At 33.6% G+C, this 20571-nt stretch overlaps 1 protein-coding gene across 2 annotated transcripts in view; it reads right to left on the reverse strand.

The window, feature by feature from the left end:
- The window catches only part of LOC129226474 (CUGBP Elav-like family member 4), a 568366-nt gene that overhangs the window by 92562 nt on the left and 455233 nt on the right, over window positions 1-20571 (reverse strand). For both annotated transcript variants that reach the window (XM_054861084.1, XM_054861083.1), the window contains exon 5: window positions 18581-18725. In XM_054861084.1, coding sequence (XP_054717059.1) covers window positions 18581-18725 — 145 coding nt within the window. The remainder of the gene's footprint in view (window positions 1-18580; window positions 18726-20571) is intronic.

A 20571-nucleotide genomic window follows, 5' to 3' on the forward strand; every position in this document is an offset into this window, starting at 1 on the left:
ATGGTGAGAAAATAAACTGAAGGTTGTGAGGTATTTTTACTCCATTTGTGTCATTTCGTAAGCTCTAAAACTTGCAAAACGAAATTTCAGAATTCATACCTGTTTGATATATTGCAGTCCCTAAACAAAATGGTTGAGTAAATGCTGAATCATTGTATTTAGAAATACTTTAATGGGGGCAAGTTTTCTGCGGAAATAATTCAGAATCGAAATGCGCACAAAATATTTCATGCAGTAAATATTGCTGAAGGCATTAAATTTTTTTTTTCAATGTCTTCATTTAAATAAACGGACAACACTTAACCAGTACACTCTGTACAGGATTAGCACAAAAGAAGGACCAGATATTAAATATTTAAATTTATTTGTATAAATATTTAAATATTTAAATTTTTTTTATATGAACATAATCTGTATACGAAACCGAAAAATATAGTATTTTTGCTTCAGTTACTAGTGTTCAATGAGCGCGTCTTATTAAAGCGACAAACATCTAATCTGTAATCTAGTTCTCACAGTTGATCACACGCCAAATGATTTTTTATGAGGTTACGTCAAAGACCATGTTTCTCAGTTACCGATGACAAAAACAATATAAGAGCTTCAAGATTCATTTGTGCAGCATTTCGAGCCAAATAGTACAAAAATCTGCAGTAAAACGATATATATGGAGCAGCTACATAACGCTACACAGCAGCATAATACATCAGTTTAAATTTAGCCATTTTGGATCGAATTTTTCATTGCTGCTGAACTAATGTTCCCAGAACAAAGTTTCGGGTTTCGCCAAATTGGCCAAAAATAACATTTTATGTAATAAACAATTTACGTACCGCTCTTCATTGCTCGCAGTGAAAAATCACTAAACACGATAACTTGAAAGAAAAGACAACCACTCAAACATGTGCTCCGATCCAAAATGTCTGATCTCAAGCTGATGAGTCGAATCGTCTATATAGGGGCCTTAGCTCCATCGATAGGGTGATATTACAGATTGTGCAGCATTACGAATCATTGACAGAGTCATGCTACAAAATGTGAAGATCATTATGAATTACAAATTCGAAAATAAAAGAGCTATAGGAGGCGCTGCAGTGTCTGGCTAATGGCAGCTAAAGAAGTAAAACCATTTCGAACCCGCTGACGTGAGATATGACTTGTCCAATGAGATTTGTAAGTGTTTAATTGAAATATTTTAAATCACACAAGGTGGAATATTTAAGCTCTAGAGTTGCGAATTAGACTTTTGACGTACAGTAAAGCCTGTGAAGTTGACCACCTGTCTAAGTTGACCACTAAAGTAGTCCACCGCCAGTGGTCAACTTACACAGGTTTCACTGTATACCAAAAGGCTCACGCGTTGAAAATTTGTAAACTGAAAAAGGCTTTGTATATATTTTTTAATTTCGTGTACTAATCATTTTAATACGTGTAATAGTTTACAAAATATACATTTTTTAAATCCAATCTTTTGTTCTAACTTTGTATAATGAAGACTAGCATCAAAATTTCTCAAATTACTAATTTTTTAAAACAATACTACTCACCAATCTGCTTAAATTTATTTAAAACATCACTAGTGAAATGCAATGAAGGAATAGTTTTAATCCTTAAACCAAAGGACTTATATCTCAAAGAGCATTGAGCCTACATCATTCTACGATCGCCATCTAGAACGAATTTGATTAATTACGTTATAATTAATCAAAGCACGAGACTAACGCTGCATTTTGATTCGTAATCTGTTACTCCAGCTGTAAAGAAAAGAAAATCGACAAGCATTGTCACAAAAGAACAGACGAGAATTTACGGTATGAATTGAACTTCCATTATTCCTCGCAGAGATAATGTTAAAAGTCAACGAATTCTTCCTGATTAATCAAGCTTCCAATATTCGCGAAAGAATGTTGGGCGAGCGAAAATAAAAACGCTCGCGACTAATTTTGAACAGATAACAATACTCGCTCCATGTGACATTTACACACAAAGCTTTTCTTGGGAATAAAAAGCACCGCCGGTTCTTTTCCTTCATAAATTTTCAGAGTTTGTATTTGAAAAGAATGTGGTTGATGAATTTTGATGAGGTGTAGAATAAAGATTTGTTCGTTTAATTTTCTTTATAATAAATGCGAAACAATTTCAATTGTTTATTTTCTCAGCGTGATTTACAATACAATAGCTTAAATTTAATGCCTGAGTTATTAATTACTATAAATATTTTTTTTTCTTCCGTGATGACCTATTTATTCGAATGAAAGGTTGTGTAAATTTATTTTCCTGCATTTGTGCATTCAGTCATGTGATTGAAAATTAAATCAGTCAGTAGTTTCTCCGATAGTCATTTTAAAACAAACACCCTCAGGAAGAAAATTTAATCGAAACAAAATGTTAAAAAAAAGAGGATTTATTTTTATCAACTGCATGAAAATTCAAATCTTTAATTAAACGTAAAATTTTAATTAGAATAAATTACAATTCGTCCAGAATCATCCTTTGCTATCTACTTTGTCGTTTACCAACATCGTTTTTGAAAACAAACAATATATCAAATTTATTCTGTCAAACTGTTGGAAATAAGGCAACCTCCAAAGATTAAGGTTTTTATTGGGAAATTTTCAACAGAGATTTTCCCAAATATTTTGTTTAGAAATACATTCGGCAGTACTTTTTAGTATTTTAGAATTACACAATAACTTAATGAAATATCATGATAAAACTTTTATAAGAAACATAATTATTTTGGGAAAATTTTTGTCTGCTTTTTCTTTTATTATATTTCACGCTACGTAGTTTCATAATATCATAACATTTCTAGCATAATGCTTGACCCCAACATTTAATGCAGTTCTCCTTTTACAGAACGTTTGTTCAACTTTGAAACAAACGCATCAAAATAGTTTTAATCTTTCTTTTTCATCTTAGGACCATTTATTCTCCGGGTCCCATTGTTCTACCCCCTAATTATACCCATTAGGGGCCATACTAGCATGAGATACATGCATTATTTTTATCATGAACCCTTCCTATTTGCATAGTGTGTGTTTTACTGACCTATAAATTTCTTCCCTCACTGCATGATATTCATTTTAGTCTTTATTTCTTCAAAAAATATTTACTTATAATAAGAGGAACCCGAATGGGAGGTCACGGTAGGTCACTATGTGCTTCGAAAAATTTTGTCTGCTATTCGACAAAATTATCATCATTCGCGAAATTCGGAGCTCTGTTCGGAGAAACTATCATCATTCTTCAAAATTTTCAGTTCCATTTGGCAAAATTATCAGCATTCAGCAAAATTTGGAGTTCTTTTCGGCAAAACTATCATCATTCAGCGAAATTTTCAGTTCCATTTGGCAACATTATCATTATTCGGCAAAATTTGGAGTTCTGTTCGGTAAAACTCATCATTCAGCGAAATTTTGAGTTCCATTCGGCAAAATTTGGAGATCCATTCAGCAAAATTATCATCATTAAAATTTGGAGTTCTATTTGGCAAAATTATCACCATTCGGCTAAATTTGGAGTTCTATTTGGCAAAATTATCACCATTCGGCTAAATTTGGAGTTCTGTTCGGAGAAACTATCATCATTCAGCGAAATTTTCAGTTCCATTTGGCAAAAATTATCAGCATTCGGCAAAATTTGGAGTTCTTTTCGGTTAAACTATCATCATTCAGCGAAATTTTCAGTTCCATTTGGCAAAAGTATCATCATTCGGCAAAATTTGGAGTTCTGTTCGGTTGAACTATCATCATTCTTCGAAATTTTGAGTTCCATTCGGCAAAATTACCATAATCGAAATTTGGAGTTCTGTTTGGCAAAAGTATCATCATTCGGCGAAATTCGGAGTTCCATTCTGCAAAATTTGATGTTCTATTTGGGAAAATTATTATCATTCGGCAAAATTTGGAGTTTATTCCGCAAATTGAGAATTTTCGTACTCCCAAAAATTTAATCTCGGGGCTCCCCTGCTTATGGTACATGTATAGATATTTCTTTTGCTTCTTAATCGAATCAAAATTATATTTTTTTACTTCCAGTCCTAGTTTAAAGCATTGCTTGCGTGCTTTGCACTATTTATTAATTTTTAGTTTAGTTTTCTTCCAATTTTGAATTTTACTGTAACTTTTCTGCACTAGTCGTTCCATGTTAAAAGTTTATAATTAAATCCCCGATTAAAAAATTTGAATGATTTGCCAAAATTTTTCCTCATACTTTGCAGAATTGTTATTCGTTAAAAGTTAAAATTTTTGCGTATTTGTACTGGATTGCAAAATAAATTTGCAAGATTACTGCCTCTTGAAAAGAAGTAAAACTTTCGTTGGTGCTGAAATATTTAATGAGCAAACTAACAGTGTCATAGCACAAAAAACAAAAAATTACGGCATTTAGGTATTTCACTGGAAAATTAACTTTTGTCCTACATTCTCTTAAAATTTTTAATGAACGAAAGGAAAACATTAAAGAAGGTTTAATGCATCGCTAAAGTATCGCTGAAAATAAAAAAAAAGTCAAAAAGAAATTAACTTGAACTTTGACATCTTGAATTCAAATTATGTTTTTCGCAATCACGAGTTTGTGTAGGAAGGCGTGCGTGTTTGTGTGTGTGGGGGGGGGGGGGGGGAACGCTTGTTTGTGTGTGGAGGGTATGTGTTTGTGTACGTAGGCATGTGTGTGTGTGTGTAGTTGTGTGTTTGTGTGTGTGGGAGGGGTATGTTTATGTGTGGGTCTGTATGTGTTTGAGTGTCTGTGTGTGCGGATGTGTGTGTAGGGGTGTGTGCGTGTGTGTGTGTGTGTGGTGTGTGTAAGGGTGTGTGCGTGTGTGTGTGTGTGTGTATGTATGCGTGTGTGTGAGTAGTTATGTGTTTGTGTGGGTAGTTGTGTTTGTGTGTGTGTGTGTGTGTATGTATGCGTGTGTGTGAGTAGTTATGTGTTTGTGTGGGTAGTTGTGTGTTTGTGTGTGTGTGCGGAGGGGGGGCTATGTTTATGTGTGGGTAGATGTGTGTATGTGTTTGTTAGTGTGCGTGTATGTGTGTGTGTGCGTATGTTTGTGTAGGGGTGTGTGCGTGAGTATGTGTGTGTGTGTAGGTGTGTGTATGTATGCGTGTGTGTGTCGGCAAGTGCCGCAACATGGAGACGGTTTTCGCTATAGGAGCAGCATCGTGAGGAGCCGGTCGACGGTGGTGCTGCAGAGGGAGGCGGTGGGAAAATAAAATCATAGGACATCAAAACAGTCAAATGAGAACAATAAGCAATCTCGTGATTGCTAAACAATTAAATAAATATTGGAAAGTAAAAATCTGAAAGTAAGATTTTGAGATCAGGATCAATAACTTTTCAATGATACACATCAAACCTTTTTTTTTTTTTTTGGCTGGAAGGAGTTTAGATAGAACACCATTTTGTTTTTTTAATTTAGAGCAGCAACCTGACTATGCAATAACTCCGCCTACGTCAAAAGGAAAACTGTTTATACTTAACTTTGACATTAATAAAGAGCTGTTGGTAGATTCATAACAGCAGTTTGATTTCCTCGTAATTAATTTCGTTGTCAAAAGTAAGTTGTATTAAAACGTAGTGGAAGAGACAGTTTCCTCAAAAAGAAAAAAGTCTTTAATTTATATTTCAATGCGTTCCATTAATGTAATGCTCACTAGGGAAATTTGCTTTTTATGTCAACTTTTTGAGGTTTTAATTAGCTCATCGTTAATTAAGCACATGATTAAATGGTAAAGTAACATATTAATCGTACGCTTTTTTCAAAACGTAATAAAAATTGAAATAAATGCGGAATTTCATTTTCCATTCTTCATTGTAATTCATCTCTTCTTGGTCATAAGTTTTCCTTTTACATACGACTAGTGGTACCCGCACGGCTCTGCCCGTAATAGAAAAAATTAAAAGGTCTTTTGGCTCGCCTGTATATTTACAAATAATGTATGGTGAACTTTCTCGCCGATTGGCTTGTACCCATGTTACGGTTCCACGTTATGATAATTTCGTATCTCGCCAATTGGCTTGTGCCCATGTTACGGTTCCACGTTATGATAATTTCGTAATTTACTCGTCCATCTTATGATAGTTTTGTTCTTAAAATTGTAATAGAAAAATAACCAAATCGAATTTTCGAAAAACCGCTTCGAGGTGCACACCCCATGCTACAAACTAATTCTGTGCCAATTTTCATGAAAATCAGTCGAACGGTCTAAGCGCTATGCGCGTCACAGAGATCCTGACTGACAGACAGAGATCCGGGCCGAGAAAGATCCTGACAGACAGAGAGACTTTCAGCTTTATTATTAGTAAAGATTATATTCCTTCCGACATTCATCCAACCTTCAGTCTCTTGTTTACTTAATCAACTTTTGCATTATGTTTAAGTCGTACGTTTTTATTAGCTAACTGACAATATTAAATGTGTAATATCTACGTATCTATTTATGAATATAGTTTTTTAGAGTGTCCGACAAATTCTGGGTACCAAGTTTCTCTGGCGACTAAAAAAAACATCTTCGAGACTATTTCTTTCAAAATAAGATGCCACACTACGATACACTTTTCTATACTCTGAGAAATAATTTGTCCGGGGCTCAATTTTTAACCTGACTCCTAATATTTTACAAGTTTTGCTGACCCACGCGTACGCACGTATGTAAATTTAAAGTATGTATTTTTTTTCAAATAAAAGTAATTTCTTTCTATTAAACTGATATCTTTGATGCTTCAAAACCAGAAGGAATGGGGTCGTTTCCAAAATTTTAAAAGTATTTTTTTCTGAAAGAGCATGCTTAAAAACATAGGATATGACCATTTTTTAAATAATTTGTTCAAGTTTAGTATTTTTAAAAAATTACTTAAATCGGTGCACTTTCATTGTTTACGTTTCTGTCGTGTGACATCACAAATGATGAAATGTTATTCAGTGTTGCCATTCACGGAGAAAAAAAATTCAATTCGCATCTTTATTCACGTGTATTGGCAATGATATGGTTGATAGCTAGCGTAGAGCGCAATTTTAATTCGCTTCTTGATTATCATAACTTGGCACCGCGGTAGAAAGATGCGGCAAAGTGCATCATTTGTGACGTCATCAAGACCACGCCTTGTTTCAAAAATCGGACATTTTAAAATATTAATTAAAAAATAACTGTTGGGAAAATGAAAGTATTTTCTGGGTCCATGTTATTTTTTTTTACTTATTCTATCAATTTCAGTGACTAAAAGTAGTACTTATGACTGAAGGAAACAAAACTTTTTCAAAAAAATTCCGTTAGAAATTTCTATAGTACAGCACAAAAACTTTTCTTATTAAGTATATTTGAGCACAAAATCATTATTTGTCACATTTTGAAGCAAAAATATAGTTAAAATTCCCTGATGGGCCAAAGCGTCATTTTGTTATCTTTGATGTCGTATTCAAATTATTCACACCGAATTTGATCTCAGTCCTGCTGACGAAGAGAAAACTTTAAATTTAAATATCTTGTTACCCATTTTATAGCAAAGATATCGTGTTTTGGGGAATAATTTAATTTATCCTCATATTCGGCGGTGCCCTGTAACTGCTACATTCTCCGCGTTAAATTACGAAACCAGAGAAGCGAGACCAAATATTCCCCTGTCAAAGACTGACTGATTACTGGAACAACATGTCAGTTTCATGCGCAGAATGTATTAAACTTGTCATGCTTCCCTTCCCCTAAGTTATATATTGTTTCAAAACGGGCTTGATTATGGCAGGCAAGGAATTTAACGGTTGCAGGGATGCGCCGGAGAAAGTAAATACTCTTGCAATAACGTGCGGCAGCTGGTAATTATGGATGGAAAATCAATGGCAAAAACTGATATCGTTACATTTTGAGACATTATGGTTCAATTTCAGATTTAGAATAAGGCATTGTATTGGGTTTATGATTGTGTTTTTCAATGAACTGACTAGTTTACGTTTTCCCATTTATCACGAGTAAATATCATTTTGCCCTAAATTTCTAAATAACCTTTGCGCACGATATGTGTAAATAATCTTGTTCATTCGGTGAAGTTTATTTAATAAACTAGCTGTACTCGCACGGCTTTGCTCGTAGTAGAAAATTAAAAGGTCATTTGGTCGCCTGTATACTAACAAATAATGGACGGTGAATTTCTCGCCAATATGCTATGTTAATTTGTTCGTCCATATTTACAAATACAACTGTATTTGCATAAATATCTTTTCGATTGAAATCTTGCAATAAACGTGAATACTTTTTAAAGTTCAACTGTTTTGAAGTTTTATCTACGTGCATTATTAATAAAAAAACAAAAGAATAAAGCTCCCATTTGGAGTATAAATTCTAACGGATTGCGGCTTAAGTATGTTTAAGACGGATGAGTTAAATAATATATGTCTCGTCTCGTTTTTCCCCCCCCGTTTTTATTCCCGACATAAAGCTTTTTATAAATGTTTGATGGGGCAGATTCTCTCGTCACACTGTAGCATTTACCCCTATATATATGTTGCTGAGCTAAAATACCCGGAACATCATTCTTTCCCCCTCTCCACTAACATCCACCCCACTAACATCTGTGTCTCTTTTTCTCTAATAAAGACACTAAAGCTCATAAATTCTTGAACAATATAGAGTTCAGAAAACGCCTTAATAGGAGTTGGCGTTTGTTTTGTGTTTATTGTTATTATTATTTTTCCTTCCTCGGCGTTAAGAGTTGGCGTTTATCACAATAAGCTCGGAAATGAGAAAGATTATTTCCGAAGTTTAAAGGATTTATTCGTTTGTTTTCCTTAGACTCAGATAAGATATAAAATACTGGATTTAGTGTCTATATTACTTAATAAGGTGATTCAGCTTGGGAAATATATAAAGACATAGGCATTTGTAAGAATGTTTTATGCCATTATTTTCTTTTGTTTTCAACGCCAATAAAGTTCCTAAGATCCAATTCTTTGTTACTCAAAGTATTTCGATGCATCAATCCATATTAACGATTTAGTTATATTAATTCTGACCGAACACGCTAAGCATAATTAAAATTGATTAGAGATTCTTACCATCCTATTTTTAAGTAAGTTACTGCTTTTTTAAAATTTATCATCTGCTGTATTTTATTTAACTTTTTATTTATTAATTTGCAGTTCTAGAGCTTAAATACACCACCTTGCAGTGATTTAAGAAATTAGTCAAATAGATAAAACATTTTGTTTCAATTGCGAATTTATCATCGTATGCAATGTTTACTATTTCTTTGCATTAGTTAATTTAATTATCGTCAGCGCTATTTATTGCTTTTTTGAAATGGCAACGGCAAAAGAAATTAGAAGAATTAGTATGTTTTGATGGAGAGTAAATGTTGTTTTTCTCGCCCGCTGTTAAAATATTTTAGAGTCGTTTAGTTGGAAATTAACTCCTTTTTGAAAAATAACAGAAAATGATAAATTTACAAACAACAGTCAAACAAATAAAAAAAAAATAATGAAGATTTATATATGATTTAAAAGCATTAAAAAGGAATACAGATCAAAGTACAGAAAGGAAACTTCTACCAATTATAAGTAAAGTGTTCAAAATCTTGGTAGATGTTAAGGTAGTTTTCTCGAAAAGAGCTATGATATTCACAATAAGTTTGTAATGCTACACACCGTAGCAGTTATGACGTTTAATGGTGATGAGAATAAAGAGAATTAATGAAATAATCATATAAAGAATAAAGTGCGAAAAAAGTTTTGTAGAGCGAAAAAAAAAATTGATGCATTTGTTGATGTTATCATTATTATTATTAAGATATAAATTTTATCTGCTATTTTTTTTATATAAATTTCACATTATGCCAATACATTTTTTTAAAAGTTGAAATGAATGTTAGATATACTTACTTTTGCATCATTTAGTCATTTATCTAGTACTTTGAATTCTTGTAATTTCATATAAAACACAAAGAGAATGCTATTGTTCCGAATTTTATTTTCAGCTTGGAAATAAAAAATCAATTTTGAATTTCTTCAAGCAAATGGTAGAAATACTGCTCTATATTCTTGCAAAATTTGAAAGTTGCCTAAAGTTTCCCTCATTAAAATTTTTGTGCCTATGTGAAGGGGAAAATCATGATTTTACACAATGTTACTATTTTGAATACAAAGGAGTTAAAATGCAACTTCAAAAGTAAGGTATTTCTTTTACGACACTTAGCACAATATTGCTTATTAATTTCAGCACAGGTAAGACATTCCTTAAAGATTGAGATTAAAAAAATAAAATGCTTTATTATGAGATAATTGAAATATTTTCAGTTTTTAAAGCACAGTTGAAAGTTAACTATATAATTTTGAAAAAAAAAAAAAAAAAAAAAAAAAAACTGAAAGCAGATGAATTGTTCTCTTCTATAGATTACAATGATATGTAACTTTTATGTTTACATTAAATGGTTAATAAAATACAAGCCTTCAAAAATGCTACATTTAGCATTTATGAGAATACTGTTTAATGTGACCAATTTTCAATCGCATGTAACTACTAAAATAAAAAGTATTAATCCAAAAATTTTTAGATGTTTCTATCTAGACATAAAAGGAACATGTGTACCAAATTTCATAAAAATATGCTACCATGCAGCCACCACTTTTTTTTGTCATTTTTGCTCATTTCGTATTGAATGACCCCTATGAAATAATTTAAATTCCCAGCAAATGAAATAAAATGTAGTATAATTTGTAGCTTACGCAATTATATCACTGAGCAATTACTGAAAATATATTAATTTTAAAATTTTTAAGGCTTGTACTATCTCAAACAAACACTATATTAAACTAGAATCATACAACTATTAAATGACAGATGCGCAATAACGCAGTTCTAAAATCAGTGCTTTGAAAAAAAATATATATATATATATATATTTTTACAGCCAATTTTGAATCAACTGTGAAATCATCTGATAGCATTTTATAGCAAAGTTTGCATCAAGAAGTCTATAGATTTCCAAGTCCATGTATATTTCTGTAATTTTACTCAATTTAGACTAATATAAAAGCTACAAATTAGAATTTTCTAAAACAATGGCTTGAAAGTACCCGATGACGTTTTGAGAAAGTTGAAGAGTCATGCATTTAAATATTATGTGTTTTATAACCATCTAAAATTGCGTAAAATACTTGTATAAAATAACTAAAGGATTTCCGAAGGGGAAAAAAGGGATAAATAACACAATAATAATTTAAAAACTCACGAAATATTGCAGATGACATCACTAATGTTTTAAAAAAAGTACTTCTTTGTAGCGGTGAAAATAGTAAACAAAGTAAAAATATTTTATATGCTTCCGAGAACATAATACACGCAAGATAAGTACAGTGGTTCTTTGCTAACGCATAAATAAATCTGAAAAAGCATTGCCTTCACATAAGATATTCAATATCTATAGCGGAAATAATATCAAACATAGTTCTCATCTAACAAGAAATCCTTCAAAGTGTCTACCAATATCATCAAAAATATACGAGGTCATAAACCACAATCGGCTGCCGTCCAATACATTAGATTCCACATCGAATTTCGTTCTTCAGTTGCCATCACTCCTGATACAAATGGTAGGTTGGAGTATTCGATTTCTGTAGCTCCAGCGGGTAGATGTCAGCCAACTCCGCTTAGACAGAAATATGCCTGTTGTTCAGCTAATGATGTCAACAATATGTATGCAACGGGCAACAAAAGCTGGCCCTCCGTTTGTTTTTCCCTTGCAATTTTCTACCTTGATATGTTGTTGGAACATTAAAGCAAAAGAATGGTGATTGCTTTGGTCTTCTGTATCCATTTTCTTTACCAAATGAGGTGCTTGTGTCTTCCTTTATGGTGGAAGATTCGTTTTCGGGAGACGCCGTCTCTCGAATATAGTGTCTTAATCCTTGTGAATAAAGTAGGCGCGTACCGTTATGCGACGGATGCGCAATCTTATGAAATCTGAAACTGGGTTCAGTTTGAGCATTGTCATAAACTCCACTGCATGGTATGCCAGCAACATAACAACTAGAAAGATGGCCAACATTATTTTCGCTTTCGGACTTTTATATCTCTACTGTTTTTGCATAAAAGTTAGTCTCTCCATTTCATCGGAAATTTGTTAGCGTCTTCTTAAAATATACATGAAATATTGAGTTTGTCGCGTTTGGTGGTGTGTTTTACTGGTAGACGTAATCAAAGTGTCATTAGTAAACTACCAAAAATTTGGAGAAAAAAATGGTAACTGATAAAATGTTCTAGTAAACAGAGCTCACTGAACTATTTTTCATAAAAGTACAATGTTTATCCACATTAATATTTCAATGGCCATACATCTATCATGTTTAAAGAAGTTTACTTCAAAGAGCCGAAGGCACGACATCATAGCCATCACGTTCCTCGATTATTTGTTAACATCAGCTGAAACTGAATTGAAGAACAGTTACGTAAGTATCATGTTCAAAGCGTTCTAACCGAATGGTGGAAGATTCGTTTTGGGGCGACACAATCTTGAAAATAGTGTTTTAGCCCTCCACAATAGTCAGTAGTCATGTACCATTATGCAACGTATGTTATTAAAAAAATCTGACACTAGATTCAGTGTGAGCATCAACTAAAACTAGAAGGATCACCAACATTATTTTTACTTTTGGAATTTTTTACCTTTAATATTGTTGCAGTATAGTTAGTCTCTGTATTTTATCAATGTTAATTTAAAAACACAGTTTTAGATCATCTTTGGGAATTAAAAAAATGGGAGAGGTTCGAGTACTTTCCTCCAGCAAATTTTCGAAACTGGAATTCCATATTATGGCGGCAGTGGATTCGGCTGTTCTCTTCTGAAATTATACAAAATTGAAGCCCAAAAATTTAAATTTTACACGATCTTCGATAATATTAGGAGGGGGGGGGGGAGAGGTTCTGGGGACCACCGGAATTCTTTCGACATTGGTTTTTATCAACATATTTTCTTTTAAACCTGAGGGGCCTGAAACCGTGAGTATGTGCAGCGTACAGAATACTTCATGTTTCGTGAAAAAATTTTTGAAACTCACATTTCGACGGCCTTTGGCCTTTGATATGATAATCTTAGCAATGTAGAGTCTGTCATGCTAATCAATGGTATTTTAAGATTGCATTTTTTAAATAATTTTACGGAAAAAAATATTTTGTCACTCTTATTACAATTGTTATAAACAGGGTCGCCGAGAGCAAAAACGGATCCGGGAAAGAATGACAAAAGTCAATTTTTTCACAAGCCTCCTTCTACACCTTTCACCCTTAGGATATTTTACCAACTGCACGAATTCAATTCCGAGCCGGGCCCCTGTTCTCCAACTAAGCTGACATGTCCTCACGTCGGCCCTTGTTGTAAGTTGAATTTTATAGCAATTGTGAATTGTCCTTTACAAATAAAAGCGTCAAAAAGACCAAAAGTATTTTAACTTTTTACGACCGCTAAGGTTTCTCTGTTTTTTTTTTTTTAAATTTATTCATTTAATTTTTAGTACACCACAAAAAATATATTGGCAGCCCCAAGGCCCGACTAACTAAAAGTGAGGCCCTAGGCCCACATTAATTTGGAGGGCCCCTGAAGACTATGCAATGTTTGATTTACATGCTTGAAGCACAAGGCCTCCTTGTCTAAACGCACAACTATGTATAAATCACTTTATGTGCTTTTATGAATCCCCTTTAGGCCCCCTCATAATCATGACCAAGCAAATTCATTACTGGCAGAATGATTAAAAATTCCCCTTTAAAGAAGTTTTTTTCCAGTTAATAAGTCATAATTTTTTATATTTTTAAAAATACATGTATTTTTCATATCGTTGCAATACTATGCATAATTATTGAAAATATGTGGGACCTCAGGCCTAGGCCCAGTCAACCTGTGTGGTAATAAGGCTCTGGGCAGCCCCATTTCAAAAATTCCCCCTCCCTCACCCCACTTGGTGACGGCCCTGCCTCTCTCCACCCGCAAGCTTTATCCCATGCGTAAAGAGGAGCTGAAGCTGTGTTTTGCGAATTTGCGTTATTCTAAGCACATGCGCGCAAAATTTACATTTTGCTGTTAGTAGACAAGTTTGAAAGACTTTGCTGTTGGTTGATCAGCCCGAAGCATGACCGGCCCACCGGGCAAATGCCTGGTTGCCCGTCGGCTTTATCCGCCACTGTTTGTGTCTTCTTAAAATATAGATAAAAATATTAACTTTCTCACACTTGAGAGAAGTAGACGGTTTGGGAGAAGTTTGAGGGAAGAAAAAATGGTAACAGATAAATATTTTCTAGTGGCCAGCGTATACTAAACTATTTTTCAATGATTTACAATGGTTATTTTTTTCGGGTGCAGTACACCTATCATCTTTGTAGAAGTTTACTTCAAAGAGTCAAAGATATGATAGCAACATGATCATGGGCTTCGAAACAAAACTACCTCAGATAAAGATGAACCGAGAAACGTAATGTAACTTTTAGTCATGTTTAAAGCAGTTAAACTTGTTTCTAGAAATCATTATAAATTTTTTTTTTCAAAAACCGACAACAAAATCAAGTAAAAAACATAATTCACAAAATTTTACAATATTGCTTTTTGAAACAAAATATTTCAAACCTGTGAATAAGTATTGGTCACTTACCTTCTGATTATATACAAAAAAAAAAAAAAAAAAAAAAAAAAAAAAAAAAAAGACGTTAAAGAAAATTGAATTTTACACGTTTTCTGTAGGAGCACTTTCTTCCAGTGTAGCGTAAGCTTAAGTCTCAAAAACGTTTAAGCCATTATTATAGAAATAACGTGTTCGAATGTTTTTCGAGATGGCCGATGTCTGATCTCTACTACGTGTCTTAATACTCAAAAACTTCAGGAAGGGGTACTCCCCCCCCCCAAACTTTGCAGCGCATCCCTCTCTGAAATAAGGAAACCTTAGAAAAATGAGAGTAAGACCATGTTCGAGAACCACCATGAAACTTTTCAACTGCGCATTTTACGCCATGGCGCATTTTACGTTCAATAATAATAGCTAAGGAGCATTATTGCCCAAAAATGGCGGCGAAAACGGGAAAAGGGGGGGGGGGGGGGGAGGGGTTCATGACGCAGAATGTGCAGTTGAAAAGTTTCATGGCGGTTTTCAAACGTGGATTTACTCTTATTTTTCTGGGGTTTCCTTATTTTTCTTTTTTTGAGGGGGGGGGGGGGGAGGTGCGCTGCAAATTTGGGGAGGGAGCACCATTTTGGTGGGGGGGGGGGCATTACTCCTTCCTGAAATTTCCGAATATACTACGACACGTAGTAGAGATCAGCCATCGGTCATCTCGAAAAACATTCTAGAACGTTATTTCAATACTAATGGCTAAAAAGAATTAGTGCCCAAAAATGGAGGAGAAGACGGGGAGGGGAGGGGTCATAACGCAGAATGCGCTGTTTTTATTTTCGAATCTGATTTTTCAACGTGCTTTTAGTCATCTTTTAGAGGTTCTTTCTTTTTTGAGGAAGGGAAGGGGGGGGGGGAGTAGAAACCTTTGCTAAAGTGTCCAATTATTACCACGCGCAAAAGAGATTAGCCATCTTCCATCTCCAAAATCATTCCAGCATTTTTTTTCTAAAATACATAGCTTAATCAGTCGCGCACTTTATAGTTAAAAATCACCCCCCAAAGTTTAAAGTGCAATGTGCAATCTGACCCTCCCCCTCATACAGATCACTTCTTGCTCTGAAAAACAGGAAGAAACACTGCCATTTACGTACGTACACGCCCACATACGTAATCTCATGACATAACTGTAACTAAAATACATGTATCTAAACACATCAATGTAACTAGTGTAATCCAATTAGTATCACATTTTGTTTTGCACGAAAATGCCTGATTTTAAACGGGAAGAGCCAAATGTGTTGCGTTTTCCTCACAAAATATGCAGAAGTTCACCTGCAGAAATTTTGAAGAATTCTGCAGATACTTTAAAGATTTAAGCATGTAATTTTAAAGCAGATACTAAAGGCTTTACCTTCAGAAGAACTGCAGTTTTCATGCAGATATCATCAGTTTTCCTGCTTAAAATTAGTGATCTTCGATTACCCACCAACCCGCTCGGTCCCTTTCCCGCCCTGGCAGACCTATGTGTGTACTTTCTCTCCGTTACAGAAATTTTTAATGTACCTTATGAGTACTTTTTTTGTGTAGCCAACTCTTAGTCTATTGAAGTTAGGCATAATTTCTAAACTTTTTTTCTTCAAACATATGCTCCTTTCACTAAAGACTGAGATAAATTTGAGACAAGGAATTTAGAAGTTCAATTGTTAATTGAGAGGAAACGAAGATAATTTCATATTTCCAAAAATAGCTATGGGCACTTCATTTTATTATTATTGAACCTAACTTTCAAGATTGATAACTTTTGCTGATGACACAAAAAATACCTAATATTTGTGCTTGTAGCAGACTGAAGGAGAATATATCTTGCAGTTATAACTGGATTATTGTATGTCGTATGCAAACTTGTTGTGACTGATAATAGTTTGATATTTTCATCAATGCTATAATATGCACTTTTGCCATTGATAGCAGAAAGAAATGCCATCTTCTTTCCATTGAAAATTAGATTCATCGTGGCAAATGTTGTTTAACTGGCAATTTTTATTCTGGAACAAAAAGCTGTTACTAAAATAGACGAGTTTTGCTACCAAAGTTTTAAACCTTTTGTTTTGAAGAAAGTCGCAGCAGGATAGTTGAAATAAATTATTGTATTGCGTCAAATATACTTATTCATGGATAAAACAAATTTCTTCAAACTCGCAGCCTAATATCAAATGTTATTGAGAATTGATGGTCTTCTGTCTTAATGTTTTTTTTTGTTAGTATGTTTTTTTAGTCATGCTGACATGATAGGTTTTCTAGATTCTTTAAGAGTTATCTTGTCCTATTCCACGGGTGAAGAGGAAAGTTTAACTTTCAGTGGCACAATTATATTTAATTATGCATAGTGGAATGTTATATACTTCACAATGTTTAAGGAAACATTTTGGCAAGTACTTCATAAACTTACTTTTGAAAAAATGAAACACGAAAGAAATGGTTAAGTCTTGCTAAACTTACAATATAAATAGCCGTAACTAATGAAATGTTACCTTAGTTCAAGTTACTCCAGTAACAAAAATACGCTGATTCCAATGATTAAAATTTAGTATTATCTAAAAGACACTTCAATATGTTACGTAAAAAAATGAGTACATTTAGAGCATTCCCTCATGTTCAAACAAACGTTTGATATGGAGGAAAAAATTAAAATTTCGGAAATTTATGATTTATTGAAGTACGATTTCGTCATCAAGAAATTCAAAAACAATTACTAAGTTGGATCAGACTATTAGTTATCGATATTTTTTCTATGTGAATCAGTTTTACTGTTTTTTTTTTTTTTCATTAAAAGAACTAGAAGAGTGATTTGAAATCTGAAGTAAATTGTCAAGTTTTCAATCTTTGTTAATGTCTCAGATACAAAGAAAAGCTCCAAATAAACTTTACTTTGCTCTTTCCTAATAGGGATTTGTTTATAGAATGTGGAAATATTTATTTTTTACGTGTATGTTTATAACTTAGGGAGTTATTGAGTCACAAACTGGCTGCCTATGAACCTTGAAAATTTAGGCTTAGCGTAAGCGTAGCGTACAGTAAATTTCTATATCTTTTGAAAGGAAGATAAATAACTATATCAACTTGTGTTATTGATATCAGGGTTGCCAGTTTTATCGCCGCCCTCCCTCAACCTTACCCTCTACAGTTTACACTAATCCAATTCCAAGCCGCGTCTCTAGTTTCTGTTTAAGCTAACATACCTATTCGGCGGTCCTGATATTTATGAATGATATATATTAATGTAGCTTTTAGTTGTACGTATGTGTTTATACTTGTTTTGCTTTGTCAAAAAACAGATAAAGTATATATACCTTGCAAGTCAGATTAGTATGTTACATTAGAAGGATTGATAGCAGCATCTTCAACTCTTTGTATTTCACATTTATGCATTATAGCAGTCACCGAGCTAATTAGTCATCATAAGCTAATGCCAAGCTTACAGCCAAGATTGGTGCAAAGGTAATAAACACGAATCAGCAAAGTTTCATCATATTTTGGCAATATTTCTTGGCAACTTGGCAATTAAACCTTTGAGAAACATTGTTCTGAAGAAGTACCTTTGTTTTACTTAAATGAACAGAATAAAGAAGTGCTCGTTCTAACCAAGCTCTACTTCTGCCTGTAAAAGTGTTAATTCTCTAGGCGACAAACAACGCACCTTCAGTGTTAAACCACAGTCTAACCCGAGTATATTCGGGCTTTCAAAATCAACATTCTTGGTGACAATCCCGAATATAATCGGGCTGTAATATGGAGTTGCACATTGAGAGATCATGGTCCTGAACTATTTTGGCGGCAATCCCAAATAAAATCGGGGACGAGGTCGATGTAGTCAAACACTGAGCGACCGGCCGCCGAGAAGGTCAACATTTTTACAGGTAGTTTCGCCAATTCGGTATGCAGTCAAACCGATTGAATGAGAGCCTGCTTAGAAGCCGTGGGTGATTGTCAACTTACCTGAGGTTGGGGTAATGGCAGGGTTCGCTAGTCCATTCGAGACCGTTGTCATCTGAGGCAGTTGCGCGATGGCGAGGGCGGCCATTGGATTCATGTAGCCCCCTTGTGCGGCAGCAGCCATGAACGCTGCTTGTTGTTGCATGATCTGAAAGCAAAACATGGAGACATTAGTGCTGCGGGTCGAAACTCAGCCCTTATCTGGTTTAGATTGGTGAGAGAATTATTTTAAATAGTAATTTGTTGAATAGTTTTCTGAAATCAGATGAAAAAAAAAAAAAAAACCTCGTGCATAGTAATAACAGTGCAACCCCTAACTCTAAATGCAGTTGAAGCACTATACTATTGTGTGCAGGTAAAGGGCAGTAACTGCAAATTTTTCATTATTAATTTTTTTTTGCATTTTTGTCATCTATTGTACGTTTTTATTATAAAAGCTCGCTTATTTGGTTTCTGCTGAAAAAAAAGCGCGAAAAAGACGCCTAATTCTAACATTTCCCTATTGCTAGTATTGAATCCAAAACTTTTTCAACCCCAAAACCCAAATTTCTTCAAATGTCTCGAAACGTCATTTCTGCAGATATTGCTGTTTACCTGCACACGGCAGTATAAGCAAAGGGATGTAAGTGCCAATTTTTTTTTTTTTTTTTTTTGAGATAACTGTCTCAAATGGCAAGAGAACCTCTCATCTGTATTCTGACGACAGATGGTAAATAGTAAGAACAACAGGTACTGATATACAGTATGATTTAGAAAAATCATTCAATGCAAATCTACCTACGGTTTGAACTTAGCTCGTATTTTGTTCAAAACTTTTACTTCGTCACTCACATATCTTTGCTTCCTGCTACTTCAAGTTTTATTTCAATATGGCTACTGACTTGTTTAACTGGTGTGAAAAGAAGACTAAATTGTTTTTTAAACTAATGTCACGAAATTGAATTGAGTAAAAATCTGTTTTTTTTTTTTTCTTAATGGTGTTTTTAATGAACGAATTATTTTGATCTTAGGTCTATATAAAAAAAAATGGGTGACAGTATTCACCAAGGGGAGTGAATCTTTTGATGCATGTTTAATAAATAGTTCTCCAAAATTAAACTAAAAATATTCATTGAAAATTAATATATGGATTATTTAAAGCTATGGTAAACATATATTACTTAATGGAGATGATACTAAGTAAATTTACTTAGTAACGAGGTATTAAAAAAATATTTAAAAATCTTTGTCTTGTAAAAACACGAAGAAAAATACTTCTTTTGAGTTGACTGCAATATATGTAATTAAGGTCCGTACACTTTACTTGTTTCTGGAACATATGTAAACCGGATGGATAAATAATTCTACGCAGATTAGTTGATATTTTCAAAAGCCATTTTAGGAAACCATTTATATATTACATAACTCCACAAAAAGTTCACATTGATTACACATTCGACATTCATGCTTTAACATTACGATTTACAACAAAAGTTACCGAAATTCATGCATTAAAAGTGTCAGAACTAAAATTGATTAAAGTTAATCACGATATGATTTCACGTACACTTTTTAAATGTAAAAAAAAAAAACTATGTAAAATTTTGCTCCATTAGGTTATTTAACATTTGATGTTGTTATTTCATTTACGTTCTTACAGAAAATAATTTTCACACATCAATCATGAGATTAGGAGAAACAAGTTTCGCCGACATAAACATGATTCAGAAAATTGAACAATAAGTGCTGGAAAATTATCCATTTAAAATGGAAACTTTTCATGAGCAATTTATATTTCTTAAAACTAAAAGTTGTTATGCTGTAAAAATAGGAAAATACATTTCATGTATAATGTATTGTTGAAACATATTTTTTGCTTCATGATTCAATTTATTATCGATGTGTTTCTGGTAATCTCGTCCCTCTTCCAACTGCAAATTCCCCTTATTTCGCATCTGCATTACAACTTCCCCCACTGCGTCCTCTATTAAGAAATAGAATAGATGACGAATAAC

Source organism: Uloborus diversus, chromosome 7 (assembly GCF_026930045.1).
Source record: "Uloborus diversus isolate 005 chromosome 7, Udiv.v.3.1, whole genome shotgun sequence".
Lineage (NCBI taxonomy): Eukaryota > Metazoa > Arthropoda > Arachnida > Araneae > Uloboridae > Uloborus > Uloborus diversus.